Below are 20,135 nucleotides of genomic sequence, written 5' to 3'. Positions count from 1 at the left end.
TCAAGGCTGGTGGAAGTGCTGCACTCGTGTCGTTGCATGCAGTTTTGTGCTCTGCCTGGAACACAGGCATCATCCCAACTGACTGGACGAGGGGCCTTGTTGTCCCTCTCTGGAAAGGGAAGGGTGATCGCCAAGACTGCAACAACTACCGAGGGGTGATGCTGCTCTCAGTGCCGGGCAAGGTCTTTGCTCGGATAATTCTTGATAGGGTTCGCCACCATCTGCTTGAGCACCAGCGTCCAGAGCAGTCAGGCTTTACACCAAAGAGGTCAACGATTGACCGTATCCTTGCCCTTCGTGTCCTCACCGAACGCAGACGAGAGTTTTGGCAGGGGGTGCTTGCAGCCTATGTTGATCTCTGTAAAGCGTTCGATTCAGTGAACCGGGATGTCCTCTGGAGGATTCTTGGTCTTCGTGGGGTGCCACCAAAACTGATCGAGCTGATGTCTGAACTCTACTCTGGAAGTGAGAGTGCTGTGAAGTGTGGTGGTACCATCTCTGACTTATTTCCAGTTGTTACTGGAGTTCCTCAGGGGTGTGTACTGGCCCCCACACTTTTCAGCACTTGTATGGACTGGATTTTAGGGAGGATGTCAGAGAGATCAAGCTGCGGTGCATCGTTTGGTAATGTCAAGATCTCGGACCTTGATTTTGCAGATGATGCAGTCATCTTTGCGGAGACTTTACACATCCTTTTGGGGGCCCTCGAGGTGCTGAATGAGGAGTCGGAGCCGCTGGGATTACGGGTTTCTTGGGTCAAAACTAAGATCCAGGCTTTCGGTGACATCTTGGATGCTGCTGTCCTGTCTGTGTCTGTTTGTGGTGAGGATGTTGAGGTCGTGGAGAGATTCACTTACCTTGGCAGTGATATTCATGTCTCTGCTGGCTGCGAGTCAGAGGTCAATAGATGTCTGGGTCGGGCCTGGGGAGTCATGGATTCACTGGATCATGGGGTGTGGCGCTGCCGGTACCTGTGCGGGAGGACGAAAGTCCGAGTCTTCAGGGCCTTAGTACTTCCAGTCTTGCTCTATGGATGCGAGACTTGGACTCTGACCAAGGATCTGAGACGGAGACTTAATTCCTTTGGTACCAGGTCTCTTCGGAGAATCCTTGGCTATCGCTGGTCGGATTTTGTGTCCAACGAGCGGTTGCTGAGAGAGACTCGGATGAGATTTTCTCATCGTTTTCCTGATGCTGATCCTGCTCACCAGATTCTCTCAGCGAGGGAGTCTCATGAGTGGAGGAGGCCAGTGGGCCGATCACGTGCCTCGTGGTTGCAGCAGGTTGACCATCATCTCAAGGAGATGGGGATGGGCCTGGCATCTGCCTGGGGGATGGCCAGACGGAGGCCCTGAAGTACCGGCGGAAAGTGGACGCAGCGACGCGCTGTTCTGGCACATGCTCCCATACCTGACCTGATATATATATATATATATATATATATATATATATATATATATATATATATATATATATATATATATATATATATATTTAACTTTTGCACATACCAGAGAGAGAAGTTGGAAAAAAAACAAAACAGAGAGTGGATGAACAAATACCAGTACCTCTAGTTGGAACTGCAGAGAATATAAAATATCAATATAAGTGATTCCAGTGGTTACAAGAGCTTTTGGAACACTGAATATAAGCAAACAAAAGTACTTCCTGGAACTCAACAATACAGACATTAAGAGGAGACAGAGGAGACAGTTACAGCAAATCGTACTCCTGGAAAGAGAATATGTATTTTAGAGGAACATTCATATTCCAAAGGATGATTCAGTCAAAGTAAAACTTACCAGGAGAACAACTCAGCAGTGGAATAGCACAAATACTAACAACAAAGTGCCAAAAAAAAACGTAACAGAAAATGTACATTAATGAAGACAGCTTTGAAATGCAGTGTACGTTTTCACATTTTCAATTAAATTGCCATTAGTGGATCGAGACATTTCACCACATCAAAGGATTTTTTTTTGGATACCAAGTCAAGGCTCGTGTAAGAGCTAAAACACAGAAACATATAACAAGGCAGGAGACAAGAGGGGCAGGAGTGGGAAGCAAAAATTAGTGGGGAACAAAGACAATATGATATCTGAGGAAGGGAGAGGGATGGGGCAGGGTACACGGGGTAAACAAGATGATAGGACAGGGACTTTCAGGAAGGAAAACAGGGAATTTGAAGGAGTTGGGTTTGGGGTGGATTGAACAGAATGTGGGAGTTTTTTCCAAAGGTGGGGGAAAAAGAGGAATGAAAGAGTGAAGGTGAGCAGTAATTCTTGATTTTGGCAGTTTCACCAGAAGAGGGGTTTTTGTGTGGACCTTGAACGCCCTGAGGAAATACAGGGGGGACAGATCACAGACAGAGAGGGGAAGGGGGTGGGGGGGGTGGCAAGGCTGGAGAGGAGACAGCAGAAGATAGAAAGACCACCGACCTGCCTCCAGTGAGAGAGTGAGCTTCATCGCAGGAGATACCAATGATATGATTCTAAGCCTTGGTTTGACAAATGTTTATTGATGCCAGCCCAATTAAAGTAATTAAATACCTCTGTAATAAGAAACCCAATTAAGTTGCAAAGCACTTTCTCACTACTGATGCATGTCACAGTCAATCATATCATTTTAATCATATCAACAGGTTTCAATAAACAGCGATGAGGGATGGATATAAGATGGTGAGGGTGTCAGAGTTTATAATGGTGTGGAATTCAAATCAATTCGTCCTTGCCACACACCCAACCTGTCGACCAAGTTTTGTTCAAATCCGTCTGTAACTTTTTGAGATATTCTGCACACAGAGAGACAAAGAGGGGTAAAAACATCGGTAATCTGAATGGCACTCGGTAGAGCGCATATCTCCGCCAGGCTGAACAGTTTACATTTTGTATCCCACTTCCAGGCCGGATCTGGAAATGGACCTGAACCAAAATTAAATTGGCTTGTTCTTGTCACCTAACCAACTCATCCACCTTGTTTTGTCATAACTCGTCAACAACTTTTTGAAATATCATGCTATATATCGTTTTTGGTCTCATATTTCAAAGGTGAAGAGTCACTTTAAAAATTCTTAGAATCAGATCTCCACCAAAATCGATTGAATTAGTCATTATCATACACACAACCTGTCCACCAAATTTCAGCCGAATCCATCCATAACTTTTTGAGATATTGTGTTATATATTGGTTTTAGCCCAATCACTCAATGGTAAAGAATCACTTGAAGAATTCTCGGATCCGGATTCGGATCTTCACCAAAATACAGTCATTTCGTCGTTGTCACACAAAAAAACTCTCCACCAAATTCTGTGTGAATCTGTACACAACTTTTTGAGATATCCTGTTCACAGATAGACAGACAGGGGTGGAAACATAACCTCCGCACCTCCTTCGGTGGTGGATGCAAGTATCAAACTTTGATAGCACATCATTGTGAATTTACCAGGATTTCATACCTTTTGACGACTGTGAAACTATTAGGAGAACTTGTGTTATGATGATCATTCTATGATGAGGACGTGACCAGTATGTGCACAAAATGCTGACAAAAGCAGAACCTCAATTATCCAGCAGATTTTTTTATTTTTACCGTGAAACAACAGGAATTTTTTTTGAAGAAACAGGAAAGTAATTTTCATCTTGCTGACAGTTTGAATGCAATGAAAATTGAGTGTCACGAAAAACAGAGGAATCAATCAATCTGCAGCTGCTTTTTCAAATGAAATATTGTTGCCTGCGGTCGTAATCATGAGTTTAATTTGTGACTCAAACTGATGAAAACAATGACCCTGTGAGCAACTGTCATCCAAAAACCCAACAAGAAAGGCTGACCTGTGTGGGTGTGATGTGAGTAACATCCTCAGATGCCAACGTTTTCAGAAGAGTCGTCTTGCCAGCATTATCCAATCCCAGCAGCAAGATGCGTACCTCTTGGTCAGGAGTGCTTTTCAATTTCCGAAGAATAGAAAGCAGACCCTGAAATATGTTCACACAAAAGTTTTTTTTTGTATAAATATCTTTAACATATAAAGTGATTGAGATTCACTCAATTTGAATGGAGTAAAGGTGAAATGAACCACATCAATACTGTTGGCTGCAGGGACACTATCGGAACACCAATAAGAGGATGGCCAGCAATACAAACCTTGGAACTAAACCGACAACAATCTCAACAGAGAGACCATTGTTGCCGTTGTTATGACTTTGTAATGTGATGGACATGAAAATAAAGTTGGCAAATCTTTTTAATGAGGGTTACGAAAACAAGTACACAAACATACTACATATATATATATATATATATATATCAGTGTGTGTCAAATGTCAGTGTGTGTGTTTGTGTGTTTGTGTGTTTGTGTGTGTGTGTGTGTGTGTGTGTGTGTGTGTGTGTGTGTGTGTGTGTGTGTGTGTGTGTGTGTGTGTGTGTGTGTGTGTGTGTGTGTGTGTGTGTGTGTGCGCGCGCGCGCATCAGTATGTCTCCTCCGTAACTCCAAAACTATAAAACCGAGCAGCCTGAAACTTTGCATGCACACAAAGAAAACACCAACTAAGTGCAAGAGTGAAAATTGGGTGTTTGGGTTAATGAAAACACCTATTTTGAAGATAATTAACGGCCTTATTCAATTATATCTTTCATCAGGTAATCCTTGGCCACCTCACTGTATGTGGTCTTAAGGCGTATCCTCGGTAACCTGCCTGGGGTCTGAAGCCGCCATATTTTTTGGCCTCCTCAACCATGCCTTGACTTGGAACAGGCTGCAACGATTTCTTAACGATAAAGTTTCCCTCCCCCCCCCCTTTCCTCCCTCATTATCGAATGCCTGTTCATCATAGCTACAAATTGCTGTATACATCTCTTTTATAAGTACCATTGTTTTCAAATGAGGAGTTTGGAGCGATTTCATGCATGATGTGATACGATTTTCCATGATCTACTCTCATGGACTAATTAAAGTATATCACCGAAATATTATTTTGGTTTTGAGGATCGGATATCATCCAGACCAAATAAGTGTCAAAATCAGTTGTGAAGTCTGATAATTTAAAGAAATAACGAGTCTTATAACTAAGCCGATATACCTATTTGCTTTAAGCAAGCTAGGCTATGTTCCCTCCTTCTTTATAGATACACAATAAAAGTGAAATTTCCAAACCATGAACTTATCTTTTTCTACTGTTTCGAGAATTATATTGAGTGACAAAAAATGTAGGAACGTTTCAAAATCAACAAGCTTCATTGAGCTATATGGTTTAATGCATTCACTGCCTATCCCCAGTCCCACAGGGACTGCCTATCCATAGCCCCTGCCAGATCTGTCTATATTTTTGGAAGTTTCCCGAGGTGCTCTACAGGGCATTAAAGCAAATCTGGTTAAAAAAACGGACATAAAAAAGTTATAACGTTTGCGCAGCCCCGAACCGATGTACCACGTGATGCGTGCACAGAAGAGCGGGAAAGATGGCGGATTATCTGCAATGTTTATTTCATGGGTAATTGAACTTTGCAATGTCTCCAGGGTTGTTCTGCATTAAGCTGCAACTATTTTGTGGACAAAGTAATTATTTGAACAAATTCATTTTATTTCATTAACTGCTGCATGCGTGGTGAAGACCGGCTTTAAAGTTAAAGGGATCTGATATGACATGCAGCAACAGCCTGACCAATCATTCATTATCAACCATTTAAATGGTGTTTGTATGAGTGCTTAAGCCACTTGCCGAACACCTTACAGTCAATAGTGGCACCGCAATATGTCCTTCTGAGCGAATTGTTCACTCACTGAGCGAGTGGTTTGTGTTCCGTCGCCCTGAGCGAGTGCTTCGTGCTCCGTCGCCCTGAGCGAGTGCTTCGTGCTCCGTCGCCCTGAGCGAGTGCTTCGTGCTCCGTCGCCCTGAGCGAGTGCTCCGTCGCCTGAGCGAGTGCCGCTCCGTCGCCCTGAGCGAGTGCTTCGTGCTCCGTCGCCCCGAGCGAGTGCTTCGTGCTCCGTCGCCCCGAGCGAGTGCTTCGTGCTCCGTCGCCCCGAGCGAGTGCTTCGTGCTCCGTCGCCCCGAGCGAGTGCTTCGTGCTCCGTCGCCCCGAGCGAGTGCTTCGTGCTCCGTCGCCCTGAGCGAGTGCTTCGTGCTCCGTCGCCCTGAGCGAGTGCTTCGTGCTCCGTCGCCCTGAGCGAGTGCTTCGTGCTCCGTCGCCCTGAGCGAGTGCTTCGTGCTCCGTCGCCCTGAGCGAGTGCTTCGTGCTCCATCACCCTGCACGAGTGGTTCATGCTACTTCATCCTGTGCGAGTGCTTCGTGCTCCGTCACCCTGTGCGAGTGCTTCGTGCTCCCTCACCCTGTGCGAGTGCTTGGTGCTCAGTCACCCTGTGCGAGTGGTTCTTGTTCCGTCACCCTGAGTGAGTGGTTCATGCTCAGTCACCCTGAGTGAGTGGTTCGTGCTCAGTCACCTGAGCGAGTTGTTGTGAAATAACACCCAATTTCTGAGCCGTTTGCCATATTAATGTGTTTCCTAAATTAGCGAGCCAAATTTTTTTTCCACCCGTCACACGCAGCTGTTTATAAAGATTAATGTTTGTGAATATATCCCTGAAATGTCTTTATAAATGCAACGTTGTTTTTTGGTGAAAGCGACTCATGGTTTTTAGGTTTTTGCCGATATCAGCCAAGCGTGTATGTGTGTGTGTGAGTGTGTGTGTTTTGTGTGTGTGTTTTGTGTGTGGTATGGCCTGGGTAGTATGGCAGTACACAGTGCTAAGGTGTGTCTGGCTCCCTCTGTTCTGTCCGTTTTGGTTCTTTCAAGGTGGGGAGTATCCCCTCGCTGTTCCTATTTTTGAGTAGGACTCCTCTAACTAATCTGATTTCTTTAACTTCCTTGGCTTTGGGTGATTGCGCCATCCATGCCTGAGCTGCTGAGGTTCATGCAACACTGCATTTGTGGGAGATTGGGTTGCAGGAGTTAAAATCCAGTCATCTGCTAGTGTGGGTTGGTTTCCTGTAAACCGAAGTCTTTAGGGAGCCATCAGGCTTACAGTGATCCTCCACATCCAAAAAGGCCAATTTGCTTTCTTTTTCAATTTTGTTTGTGAAGTTAATGCTGGGGAATAAGTTGTCCAAGTTGTCCCAGTCTACCATGTCTGTATGGACAATAGTGAAGGTGTCACCTCCATAACTTTTCCATTACTGTGTGGCCAATTCTCATGAGACTCAAATATCCTTTGTTGGAATTCCTCCCTGTGTTCCTCTCTGCAGAACCTCTGAATCAATACCTGTGGCCTGGATCATTGCAATTGTGGAGTCCACCATTATCAACTAGAGGAAAAGCACTCAGGAGAATGCAAAACCTCCGCCGCCAATACTGCTGGGTCAATCAAGTGAACCTTATATCTTATTCATTAAATATGTCAACAGTGCTGACAGTTATAGTTCTTTTCTCCATTTTTTTTTGGGGGGGGGGGGGGTTGGAAATCACTTAAAACATGTATAAATGCAAAAAAAAGAAATTGAAATTTTGTTGAAAAAAAAGTTGCAAAATTTTTTTTCTCTTAATTTTTTTCGGGGGGGTTGGAAATCACTTAAAACATGTAGAAATGCAAAAAAAGAAATTGAAATTTTGTTGACAAAAAAGTTGCAAAATTTTTTTTTCTCTCAATTTTTTTTTGGGGGGGGGGGGAGGTTGGAAATCACTTAAAACATGAAGAAATGCAAAAAAAAAAAAAAAATAATTTTTCTCTAACAATTTTTGTTTTGGCAGGGGGCTCCAACATTTTTTTTTTGGGGGGGGGGGTTGGAAATCACTGAAAACATGTAGAAATGTAAAAAAAAAGAAATCGAAATTTTGAGAAAAAAGTTGCAAAAATTTTTTTTTTCCAACAATTTTTTTTGGGGGGGGGAGGTTGGAAATCACTTAAAACATGTAGAAATGCAAAAAAAAAAAAAATTCTCTATTTTTGTTGTTTGTATGAGTGCACAAAGTCCAAAATCTAATGGCATGATCCTTGGACCATACCTAACCCCCCCCCCCACCAAGTTTCGTCGAACTCCGTCGAGGAGTTTTTCCGTAATACTGTTCACAAACAAACAAACAAACAAACAAACAAAAACCAATGTCACCCGCAGGGTGACCCCCGTATCTTGCCAAAAGACCATGTGTGACTTCTTTAAGGTCACACTGAGGTGAACAGAGCTGCTATCCACCAGGAGTGACTCCTTGAGGAATATCTGCCTACGAGAGATTCCGATGAGAATCGTTCTACAGAGTAACCATGAAAAATATGCGTTTGCCTCATAACGTCACCAAATGACGTCATAATGTCTCAAGCTTGACATATCTAGAAAGCACTCATCGAGGTGTTCAATTTGAGGTATTACACGATATGGTACCTAAGATTTCAAAATTTGACCTTGGGGTCAAAAACTTTCGACCTCCAGCGCTAACCATGAAGGTCAAGGCCGATCACCACCAAAAATTAATCAGCTGAGCGCCAGACCATGAACTATATTCCCATGAAGTTTGAAGACGATCCGATCAAAATTACTCAAAAAATAAGGGTTTCGTCGACTCCCCTGATTTGCGACAGTGACTTTGACCTTTGACCTTGACCTTGAAAATTTTATGCGCTGAAAGGGACCTCTATAGGCCTCTGATATGCGAAGTTACAAAAATTTCCAATGATAACTGTGCTCTGCAGAGTGATCGATACGTGATTACAGACAAACAAACAAACAAAAAAAAAAACAAAAAAAACATACAAGCTGACTAACATATCTTGCAAAAACTTAGTTTTGGCAAGATAACAAACAAACAGAAAGGGGTGAAAACAGTAACCTCCGATCTTCGATGGCGGAGGTTAATTATCAATCTACCGGTGGAGGAGAAAACGATGATCATGAACCATGTGGCTCAGACAATCAGAGCCTTGACACACACGAATAAACCAAAACCTTACCTCTCGGTACCAGAGCTGAAGGCTACGAAAAGTCTGAGAAACAGGAACAATTTGATCTAAGCACCAGCAGGCAAGGGCAGGGCAGTGGCAGTAATGGAGAAGGAATCTTACCATGGTAAAATTATATCACTACTGGAGGATGGTAAAACTTAACAAAAATTTCCTGTTGACCCAACTCCAAAGCAACAACGGTCCTTGAACACACGATTGTCCATGCTAAATTGAGCAGGCAGGCTGGGCGACCAGGACTACAATTGGCTTTACTGCAGCGATGGTTCAGCACCCAGACTGTATGGTCTTCTCAAGATCCACAAAGACAATGTCCTTCTGAGACCCATTGTGTCCTTCGTCAATGCACCACCTTACCGATTGTCAGGCTTTCTAGCATGCATCATTGGTAGGCTTGTTGGGAAGACTGATAAAACATTAATAGTGGTGAATTTGTGCAAAGCATAAGAGAGCTTGCAATCCAAGATGATGAGACAATGGTATCTTTCAATGTGGTTTCCATTTTCACCAGCATTCCAGTCGATCTAGCAGGAAGCATCACACTCGACATGTTGAGACATTCAAATGATTGGAAAATGGCTTGTCAAAACAGCAAACGAACATCTGAAGATATTACGAGCTTGCTGGAGATGTGTCGGAACAGCACGACCTTTATCTATGATGGTGCACACTACCGACAAATATTTGGCACAGCTATGGGTTCACCGATCTCTGCTGTTGTGGCAAATTTGGTGATGGAGAAACTCGAACAAAGGATATTTGAGTCTCATGAGAATTGGCTCCCACGGTACTGGAACAGATACATGGCACCTTCGCCATTGTCTATACAGACATGTTAGACCACCTACTGGGAAAACTTGGCTGGGTATTCCCCAGCATTAACTTCACAATCGAAATTCAAAAAGAAAGCAAATTGGCCTTTTTGGATGTGGAGGTTCACCGTAAGCCTGATGGCTCCCGAAACACTTTAGTTTACAGGAAACCAACGCACACCAGCAGATTACTGGATATTAAATCCTGCAACCCAATCTCCCACAAACGCAGTGTAACACGGACCTTGGCAGCTGAGGCATGGGCGGTGTCATCATCCAAAGCTGAGGCAAATAAATAAATCAGATTAGTTAGAGGAGTCCTGCTCAAAAATGGGTTCACAGGGGGATACTCCCCACCTTGAAAGAACCAAAAAAGGACAGAACGGAAGGAGCGAGCCACACTTGGGCACTGTGTACTGCCATACTACCCGGGCCTTTCTGAAAGGATTGACAGGATAGTACGTGGCACATAGAATGGCGTCGCCTACAAGCCTCGACGCACCATCCGCAATGTCACTTCAAAACTAAAGGACCCAATACCAACTGGTGATAAATCTAGAGCAGTTTACCACTCATCATGCAAAGACTGTGACAAATTTTACATTGGTGAAACTGGAAGAAATTTCAAACAACAGCGAGATGAATATGATAGAGCAATTAGGCTTGAAAAGGTGACCCAGTCAGCCAAAACATGTCAGTGCCTGCAATCTGGCCAGAAATTTGACTTTGATGGGACCCGTGTCCTCGACACCACATCTAACAAACGACACAGGTTGAATTTGGAAGTGTGTCACGTGAAGAGCCGGGAGGGTTGTGTAACAGGGGAGATGGTGAACATACCCACACAATGCACACCTCTAATGCAAATGGCGAAAACTGGATAGTGCAAATGGCTGGATAAGGTGAGCAACAAACGACACTCAATGTCATACACCACATCCGCATGTGCACAACACCAAATGAGAACCCCAACACTCGCACAACCAATACCTCATCATGCCCAACCCAGACACGAAACCAGCCGTGTACATGCCCCAGAAACACAAAAACAACAAGTGCATACACGTACTCAGTCACACACATACCACATCAGATGACATGTAAGTAAAAACAAAAAAGAGCAGAGCACCCCATCAATGATATGATTTGACGATTATTTTGCTTTTGCAAAATAAAATTTTAAAAAGCACTCCTCCATTTGACCTCAAGCACAAGCACATGACCCAAAATTAGTGGTCGTATCGAAATAAAAACCAGACACGTGCTGAGTGTGGGGGGGGGGGGGCTATTGTGCCTGAGGAAGCGGGCTGTGAAGCTGGTAAAACGTTGCCTGAGACCGGGTATATTCTTGCTTTTTTGCTCAAATTAGCGGTATCGATCTAGTTTGTTACTTTTGGTTGGAAGTGCCTACTTCTTCTTTAAAAAAAAAAAAAAAATATATATATATATATATATATATATAAATATATATATATATATATATATATATATATATATATATATATATATATATATACATATATATATATATATATATATATATATATATATATATATACATATATATATATACATATCTATATATGTGTGTGTGTGTGTGTGTATATTTTGTGACGAATTCTGGCCCGCCTGGCATGCGATCGGCCACGTAACTCAAATTGCGACGCGTCGCCCACCGGAACGGACAATTCAATGTGACCCTCTTGGAACTACCGCCAAGGAGCTAGCTACGGGTGGGGGTTTAACCTCACCACAACCCAGTCCGCATTCTACCCGCGCGAAATAGGGTGAATCGCCGAATGTCGATATACCTTAGTACCCGCGCGGGAAGCGTACCGAGGAGTTGTACCACGCGGCAGGTCGACTCCGGACACGAACCTCTTAAGCGGCTCATTCCGTGCTGCAGGGATAACCGAGCGGAGTTATCGCCGACCTCGATGGTTCAGATTATTTATTGGGTGTCTACACCCACTACCAATCCCTTACGTGATGCAAGATGGAACTTTCAAACAAAGGAAAGGACGCAACGAAACGGGAAATAGTTCAACAAGCAAGGACATTTATTATACAACACGTAAGCAGGCAAATAGGAACAAAATCAGGCAAACAAAAGCAAGGGAAAGCACTATGACCGAATATAGTTAATAAATGTCCAGTCACTTAAGCAGTTTCTACTTTACAAGACACGGCACCACAAGATCCATACAAAACCCCAAAAAGAAAATGGTGATTTCCCTTTGGGCCGTCGAGTCCTCCTCCTACGACCGTAGGCGTGGTCGCGCCTGGCCCCGACTCCTCTCGCGGTCTGCGAGCTCTCTCCGGCACTCCTCGCCCAAATGCGTATGTCCGCCACACCACCGGCGCTGCCGCGTCTCCCGTCCTTGCCTCCGTGGACAGGCCGCCCGCCAAACCGCGAGCACAGGACCAGAACGAGAGAAGAGGGAGTCAGATCCACAAGGAAGAAGAAGAAAAAGAATAAGAAGCAGAAGAACGCGCCCTACGCGCGTCCGCCCTTTATGGAGCGGGGCTCCGCCCTTTGCTCCGCCCCGTTCTCGGCTCCACCTCTCTTCGAGGCGTTTCCAGAAAGCTCTCGAAGGGGGACGTGCCCCCACTCCGACCGCCTCACGCCGTGCATCCACCAATCGGGAGCGAGCTGCCCCACCCCTCCCCTTCACACCAAGCGTGGTGGGGGGATTCAGGCGGGAGCATCAGGCGGGGAAATTAGGCGGGAAAACCCCACAGGCGTTGTTGGTTTTCTTCTCCACGCGCCGTACGCCCGCGTTCTCGGACCCTTTCCAATGCAGAAAGGGTCGTAGCGTGGTTCGTGGAGAACAGCGTTCGGAGTGCGGGAAGTGGCGAAGGTGGTGCTGTTGTAGGTTTGATCCAAAATAACGATAGAACAGAAAAACGGCTATTTCAAAGGATCGCAGCCCGGTGAACACGGAAATTCCCTCTAAACAACGGTGGGGAAATCTAACTACACATTAACTTATCGATATATCTAACCTGAGGACCTTTCTGGTGTATTGCAAATTTTCACAGCCGTAACAATATATTTATGTATATATTGTTACTGCCCCAGGTATCGAGTGTATTATGAGGGGGTTAATCCTCATTTCTCCTCGGAAAAACTGGACCTGGGACCACCGCTCACAATAAAACTTCGTACTATGGTGAGTTGCTTAACAACCACGAACGCCAATCAGTTAACCACAAGTTCCAGTGTCCACCATCTAATTATAGGTCATGTGGCCTCCTGACCAGGGAATGCACCCTTCGCAAAGCACCAATCTTATCTTGATTAGATCTTAAGTAAGGCAGCTGAGCGTTTACCGCTGGCGTACGCCAACTGTGACAGGTTAATTAGTTTGGGAATTTTCTCCCAGTCTATCTAGGTTTGGACAATGCTGGATCAATGGAAGGAAAGGACAAGCATGGACAGGTTGAAATGTCAACAAGGAATTTGTTATTGAAAAAATTAGTAAACTGAAGAACTTTTTATTTCCTTGTGGTGTAAATGGATGAATTCAAATCGATCAAAATAACTCAAACAAATAAAGAATTCAACAGGCAGTGATAGAAAAATAGACAAAGTGCCTGCAGATGCTTCTGACTATGCCTTACTTGACAATTATACAGTAGACATGGGTACCCAGAAAATCAATCGGGGGGAAAGAAATCCGGTCTCGGCTTACCAAGGCAGAAGTCGCCATGCATCCAATAAAACAACCCAAAATGTGTGAGCGTGCCTTGGTCTAATGCCAGCACCCTACCTCGCCATGCACCCACCCGCAAACAGGCTCGAACACCAATCGACATCACGTCATCACCGCCAGGAACCAGGGACGCCAAAAATCAGGTACCCCAAGAGCCATGTACCAGCAAGAATGGCAGAACCAGCAAGAATGGTCCAACCATCAGTAGCTGTAACCAACGGTCAGGAGTTGTAAGGAGCTGTAATCAATGGGAAGGAGCTATCATCAACTGTCCGGAAGGTGGTCCTCCCATCCTTTTTATTTACGACCAGTGTGGGCGGAGCCTCAAGCAGACTTCAGCCAAATCGAGCTTGCCTCTTGTTGCATTGCTGCACGTGACCTCCAACCGTCAATCTCATGATCATCCCTTCCTCACCATGGAGCAAGATGCAACTCCCAATCAACACAGGCCTGGCTCATGACACCATCCTCGGGGTTCTGGACAAGTGTCAGAAAGCAGCCACCTGCCGGAACAACCGAGCGGGGGCGTGAAGCGCTCACAAAACGTCAACGGCGGCCATTGCCTCCCCGCTCGGCCCGACATGAACAGGAGCCAACCAGCGTCCATGGAGTTGCTGAACAGGGTGTTGGGCTTCAATGGAAAAAGGTGAATGCCTATGGTAAATGATCCGCAGCCATGTCTGACTGTCAAAATGAATTGTTCAGGAAAAACCTGTGGTGTGTTTAATCAAATATCCTGTAGGTCCAAAGTGTAACTAAATCATTTATTTCCAAGCCAATGTGTCCTGATTGAAAAGGGTAGAATGAGTCTCCGTTGAGCTAACAGCTATCTCGCGTGCATGAATGTGTCGTAAAGAGGTAAAGGTTATCTCATGAGAAAAGGAATCTGTTCTATTCTCTTCTCCAACACATCAAAGAGTTAGAATCCCACCAGATAATGGGATGGGTGTATTCTGAACATGCATTTATGTAAATAACTGTCTGAGGACCTGAATGTTGTGTGCATTAGTCGGATCCGATTCTGAAATCCATAACAATATATATATATATATATATATATATATATATATATATATATATATATATATATATATATATATATATATATATATATATATATATTAGGAAATTTTCGGCATTATGAATGAAACAGATGCAGTGGCTGTAACAGCGAGACTCGTTCTGTTATGCATGCAACAGGCCTCATTGGGATATTTTTGGTATGCATACACACGGACATAAAACGATTCATTTGAATGCAACAAATGAACCAACTGCAAATGTACAAAACAAATATCTCGACATATCATCGAATATTTACATTTCACAAATAAAAAAAACATAAAAACAAGAATTTTGCTCTATACTTTTCTCCACCAGAAGTTGCATTTTAATGAAGGCTGCAATATGATGTTTGTTTTGTTTTTTTCCACCTGCACAAACAAACGAGATAAATATATGCAAGGAAGCGTTAAATTTGATTCCAATATCGAAACATGCCATCTACTCAAAACTATGGAAGGAAGAATTATCTGAGCATTCGGTTTGCTCACATGATGTTAAGTGATGTCACTTCAGTAACCAAAAATTTCATTTCATCCCCTTTATGAGCAATAACTTCCAATCAGTTAAAAATACTGATTCTGTGAGAAAGCAATCGAGCAATGCCGTATATTTTTCTTTAACAGCTCCAAATACTCTGACACTGTTGGGTTGGCTGGGCGGGATGGTTCTTTCTGGAACAGCTTGGCTCGACAATCGACTGGCAGGAATTTGTAATTTAGCGAGAGTGCCGGCAATAACTTAACTACTCTTTGTGAAAAAGACCGTAAGATACTTAATGTCCATTAGCACCCTTGGAGCTCACAGACGGGTTTTCTGGCTTAATGTCCTTCTGATGGGTAGTGCACAAAATGAAACATCACCCTGCATACAAAACATCAGTGTACCAGTTTATATCTGGGTCGTTTTTTGAAATCCAAAAATTTGTTCCAAAACTGTTCTCAAAACAAAAACTTGTTTGTCACTGCACGATTGTTTGTTCCTAAATCCACCTTGTTCATGTCTAAACCGCTTATCCAAACCTCCTTTAATTCGTCAGGATGTGTCTTGTAAAAATTTTTGAAGCATATTAATATTAAAGTTATACTCCTCCAATTGTTACACTCTCCTAAATCTATTTTTTTCTTCTTTTTTGTATACCTAGTCGAGGCTTGTGGAAGAGCTATTACTAGTACACTTAACGGTTCAGGATGCAACAGGGAAAAAGGAACAGTAGAGAGGGGGGGGGACTTCAATAGCAGAGTTGAAGGCCAAGATGGAGCCAGACTTACACAAACAATGGGTGTTAGGAGGAATAAGGGGCAGGATGCATAGTGTGGACAAGATGGATACAGAAGGAAACTCTCAGGAGGGAAAACTGGAAATTTGGAAGGAGAAGAGGTTGGGGCGAAGTGTCGGTGAATGAGGGCAGAAAAGATGATGGTTTTGGAATGGAGACGATCTGAGATGGAAGTGCACAGCTGTCTTGAAGACCTGGAGGGAAGAATGACATTGAAGAGAATGTGGAAATTGGTTCCACAGGTGAAAAAAAGGATGAATGAATGAGTGGAGGTGAGCAGTGATCCTGCATTTCGGTAGTTTCACCAGAAGGGGTTGATGGTGGACGATGTGTGCACTGCAGAAACCTGGCTGGGGGGAGAAGAGGACAAAGCATGTAAAGAGCAGAGGGTGCAACAACAGAAAGGAGGCGGTAGAAGACAGAGACCACCGACCTGTCTGCGATGGTGAAGTGATAGACCCATAGACTCAGCTTCATCGCGGGAGATTCCAATAATCTCGTAGGCCTTTATTTCCACAGCATCAAGCTGAGCAAGATGTCAAGGCGCTGTCACACCTTGACGTTTTAGCCAGCAATGGCAACGTATAAAAATGTATGTAAAACGTTGGCGTACGCTGAAGTTTTGAGGTTTTTTTTAAAGTTTTGGTCGTATTCATAACGTGTTGGTCGTATGCATAACATATTAGTAATGGGCATAGAACGTTCCGTTGTCTTAGAGATAACTTATACCAACGAATGCTTAGCCTGTTGTCGGTGTTCACAACCTATGCCCAATGATAGTTTAAAGGCCCGGTCACACCTTGACGTTTTAGCCAGCGATGGCAACGTATTAAAATGTATCTAAAACGCTGGCTTACGTTGAACTTTTGATGATTTTTTTTTAAAGATTCGGACGTATTCATAGCGACTTGGTCTTATGTATAACGTATTGGTAACGGACACAGAACGTTTCGTTGTGTTATAGATAACTTATACCAACGAATGCTGAACCTGTTGTCGGCATACACAACCGATGCCCAACGATAGTCTAACTTAGGCATAGCGCGTTGCACGCATCGCCGACGATGTCGTGACGTAGCCTATTAAAAGGCTGACGCACAACGATTCAAATCATAACTGCCGTAGAAATGGAAGTGTCAACATCGCGGTCACACCTTGGAAATCTTGCCAGCGTATGCCGACCTAAGAAAAATGTGTCTAAAACGTTGGGGCACGTCAAATACGGTATGAGTAAGTTTGGTATACGTGAGTACAACGCTAAAGTACGCTATCATACGTCGTAGTAAGTAGAGTACGTCAAGAAATTTTAAACATGTTCAAAATTTTACGACGTACTCGGCGTATGACACACGTTCCGCATGCGATGGGGATAAGTTTTACACACGATATGTCGACGCTTCCACACGTCCACAAAGGCTACTTATAAGCTACTCATAAGTCGAAACACGTCGCGGAAATGTCTTTTTTACGCGAAACTTATTTCTAACTTATGTTTGACGTGCTTTGAACCAATTCTTTACGTAGTCCCAACACACATCGACGTATGTAGACGTATTCCAATGACGTCTTCCAGTCGACAAAAAAAATAAATTAACGTGTTTCTAGCTTACAACTGCCATATAAAGACGTGTTCCCAGCGGTTTTGGGAATTGGTATATAAAAATGGTGTTCATAAAAGGGGAACCCAACAGTGTTTTCGAGTCCTTTTTGAGTCTATGTCCATGTCAGCAGTAACAGTATCAGTATCAGTATCAGTATTCGTAGTAGTTTGTTCATGTTGGCAGTAGTAGGTGAGTGTGAGGGGGAGGGTGTGGGTTATGATGGATCGTCCTTGCGTTTAACGATTTAAATGATAAACTCAACGATTTAAATGGCTGCATCTCCACTATTGAAAGTAGACGCTTGCGCTCAACAATTGGATTTTTTTTACACTCAACGACTTTTATCGGTACCACTCAGCTATTTTCATTGTTTACAATGAACGATTTAAATTGCTGTCACTCGCCTTTGTTTTTTGACGCTGGGGTTTGGAAATTTGAAGCGCTTCTTCAGAACGTGTTAAAACGCTCAAACTCGACTATTTTAAATAGACGATGCCGATGGACAATTGGAATCATAGCCAAGCTAGACATCGAAGTGTGAACATCCTCGTCATGCCGAAGAAAAGTTTGAAGAATGCTGCAAATAAGTGTCCTGGCCGTGGCTGTGGACGCTGACGCAAGGACGATCCATTATACCGACGTCTTTCAGCCTATGAGTAACTTAAAAGTAACGTCTGTCGATGTGTGGCAACGATCGCGTAACGTGCCAACAACACGTTAATCATAGGTTAGAAATAAGTTTCGGGTACGCTAAACATTACCTCAGCGTGTCTCAACTTATGATTAACTTACAAGTAGCATGTGTTGACGTCTGTCAACGATCGCAGACCGTGCATACAACTTGTGGCCAGCGTAGCGGAACGTGTGAGTCATACGCCGGCATACGTCGTGAAATTTCAAGCATGAAAAAATTTGAGGACAACCAAAAAGTACGTTTAAAGCCAACGTACAACGACGTATGGCAGTGTTTTTCAGCGTGCTCTCAATGTTATCAAAACTTACCCATAATGTATTCAATGTGTGCCAGCGTTTTAGGAAAAAAATTCAAAAATCGGCATACGTTGGCTAAAACGTCAAGGTGTGACCGGGCCTTAACTTAGGCATAGCGCGCTGCACGTATAGCCGACGAACTCGTGGCGTTCTCTGTTAAAAACCTGCCGCACGCAGATTTAAATCATAACCGCCTGAAAATTGGAAGTGTCAACATCGCAGTCACACCTTGACGATTTAGCCAGCGTATGCTGACCTTTGAAAATGTGTCTAAAATGCTGGCACACGTCGAATACGGTATGGGTAAGTTGTGTATACGTTAGGAGCACGCTGAAAAACGATGAAGTATGCTGTCATATTCCGTGGTACATCTCGTACGTCGTGAAATTTCAAGCATGCTGAAAATTTTACGACGTACTCGACGTATGGCTCCGAGTTCCGCATACGCTGGCGTAAGTTCTCGGCACACTCCGCGATCGTTGTCACATGTCGGACACACGCAACTTGTAAGTTACTCATAAGTCGAAACACGTCGAGGTAATGTTTAGCATACCCAAAACTTAATTTTTAACCGATGAGTAACATGCTTTGAGCCTATACTATGAGTAGCGTGCTTTGAACCTATGTGTAACGTATCTCAAACGCACATTGTCGTATGGAGACAAATTTGATTGACGTCTTCCGGACGACCACAGAACTTACTGAACGTGTTTCTAACTTACATATACCGTATAATGGCGATTTGGCAGCGTTTAGGGGAATTGGTATATACAAATGGGCTTCACAAGAGGAACACATCAGTGTTCCAGACTCCATGTTGAGTAGATGTCAATGCCAGTTGTATCAGTAGTAGTAGTATTAGCAGTAGTAGTAGTAGTAGTAGTAGTAGTGGTAGTAGTAGGTCCATGGCAGTAGTAGTAGGTGAGCGTGATGGGGAGGGTGTGGGTGATGATGGATCCTCGTTGCGTCCATGAATAGGAGACTACTTTGCACCATTGTTCGATGTTCTTTTCGGCTAATTTTTTGTTTCTCATTCCCACGATGAACTATTTTTTTGTTTCAGTTTTTGAAGTGTTCAAAACGACTTGGACAAATGCATAATGTACTAGTAATGAACACAGAACGATTCGATAACTTATAGACAAGTTTTACCAACGATTGGTTTGCGTGTTTTAGGCGTCCACAACCTATGCCCAACAAAAGTCTAACGTATGCAGAGTGTGGCAGCGTCTCGTCGACGATTACGTGAGTTTTTCTATTCATAAGCTGCAATTTCACTTTTAATAAATGCCTGTCACTCGCCTATTGTTTTTCGACGCTGGTGCTCGGCAATTGAAATAGTTTCCATTGAACGAGTTAAATCGCTTCCACTCGACTATTGAAATTATTTACACTGAACGATTTAAATAAATGCCTGTCACTCACCTATTGTTTTTGTACGCTGGTGCTCGGCAATTGAAATCGTTTCCATTGAACAAGTTAAATCGCTTCCACATCACTGCATTCACGGCACCAACAGCAGCAGGCTCAGTGCCAGCCTCATGCCAAGCTCAAGCGGATCCCTGTAGAAGGTGTACTGCTTGGTTATCCTTGGACCCACTCTGGCTAGCAGCTCGTCGAACATCGCTGGGGGCATTCGCAGTAAGTTGATGAAGGATACATGGTCCTCGTTCCGGAGTTCCACCATGAGCTGGTCATTTATGCCGTAATGACGTCGCCTCCCGATCCA

The 20,135-nt window shown here is 43.8% G+C and overlaps 1 protein-coding gene and 1 long non-coding RNA gene across 3 annotated transcripts in view; one reads left to right on the top strand and one right to left on the bottom strand.

Moving 5' to 3' along the window:
- LOC147015199 (uncharacterized) overlaps nt 1-7,401 on the top strand; it is a 12,206-nt gene extending 4,805 nt beyond the window's left edge. Inside the window, exon 2 of the long non-coding RNA XR_015050237.1 lies at nt 7,241-7,401. This is a non-coding gene — a long non-coding RNA (uncharacterized LOC147015199). The remainder of the gene's footprint in view (nt 1-7,240) is intronic.
- ARL3 (ARF like GTPase 3) overlaps nt 1-20,135 on the bottom strand; it is a 50,117-nt gene that overhangs the window by 17,992 nt on the left and 11,990 nt on the right. For both annotated transcript variants that reach the window (XM_085849747.1, XM_085849746.1), the window contains exon 2: nt 3,832-3,975. In XM_085849747.1, coding sequence (XP_085705873.1) covers nt 3,832-3,975 — 144 coding nt within the window. The remainder of the gene's footprint in view (nt 1-3,831; nt 3,976-20,135) is intronic.

The sequence above is a fragment of the Eptatretus burgeri genome, chromosome 12 (assembly GCF_056783735.1).
Source record: "Eptatretus burgeri isolate ZD-2024b chromosome 12, Ebu_testis_v1, whole genome shotgun sequence".
NCBI lineage: Eukaryota > Metazoa > Chordata > Myxini > Myxiniformes > Myxinidae > Eptatretus > Eptatretus burgeri.
The sequence above is the reverse complement of the archived record's forward strand: the minus strand, read 5'-3'. Positions and strand labels throughout refer to the sequence as shown.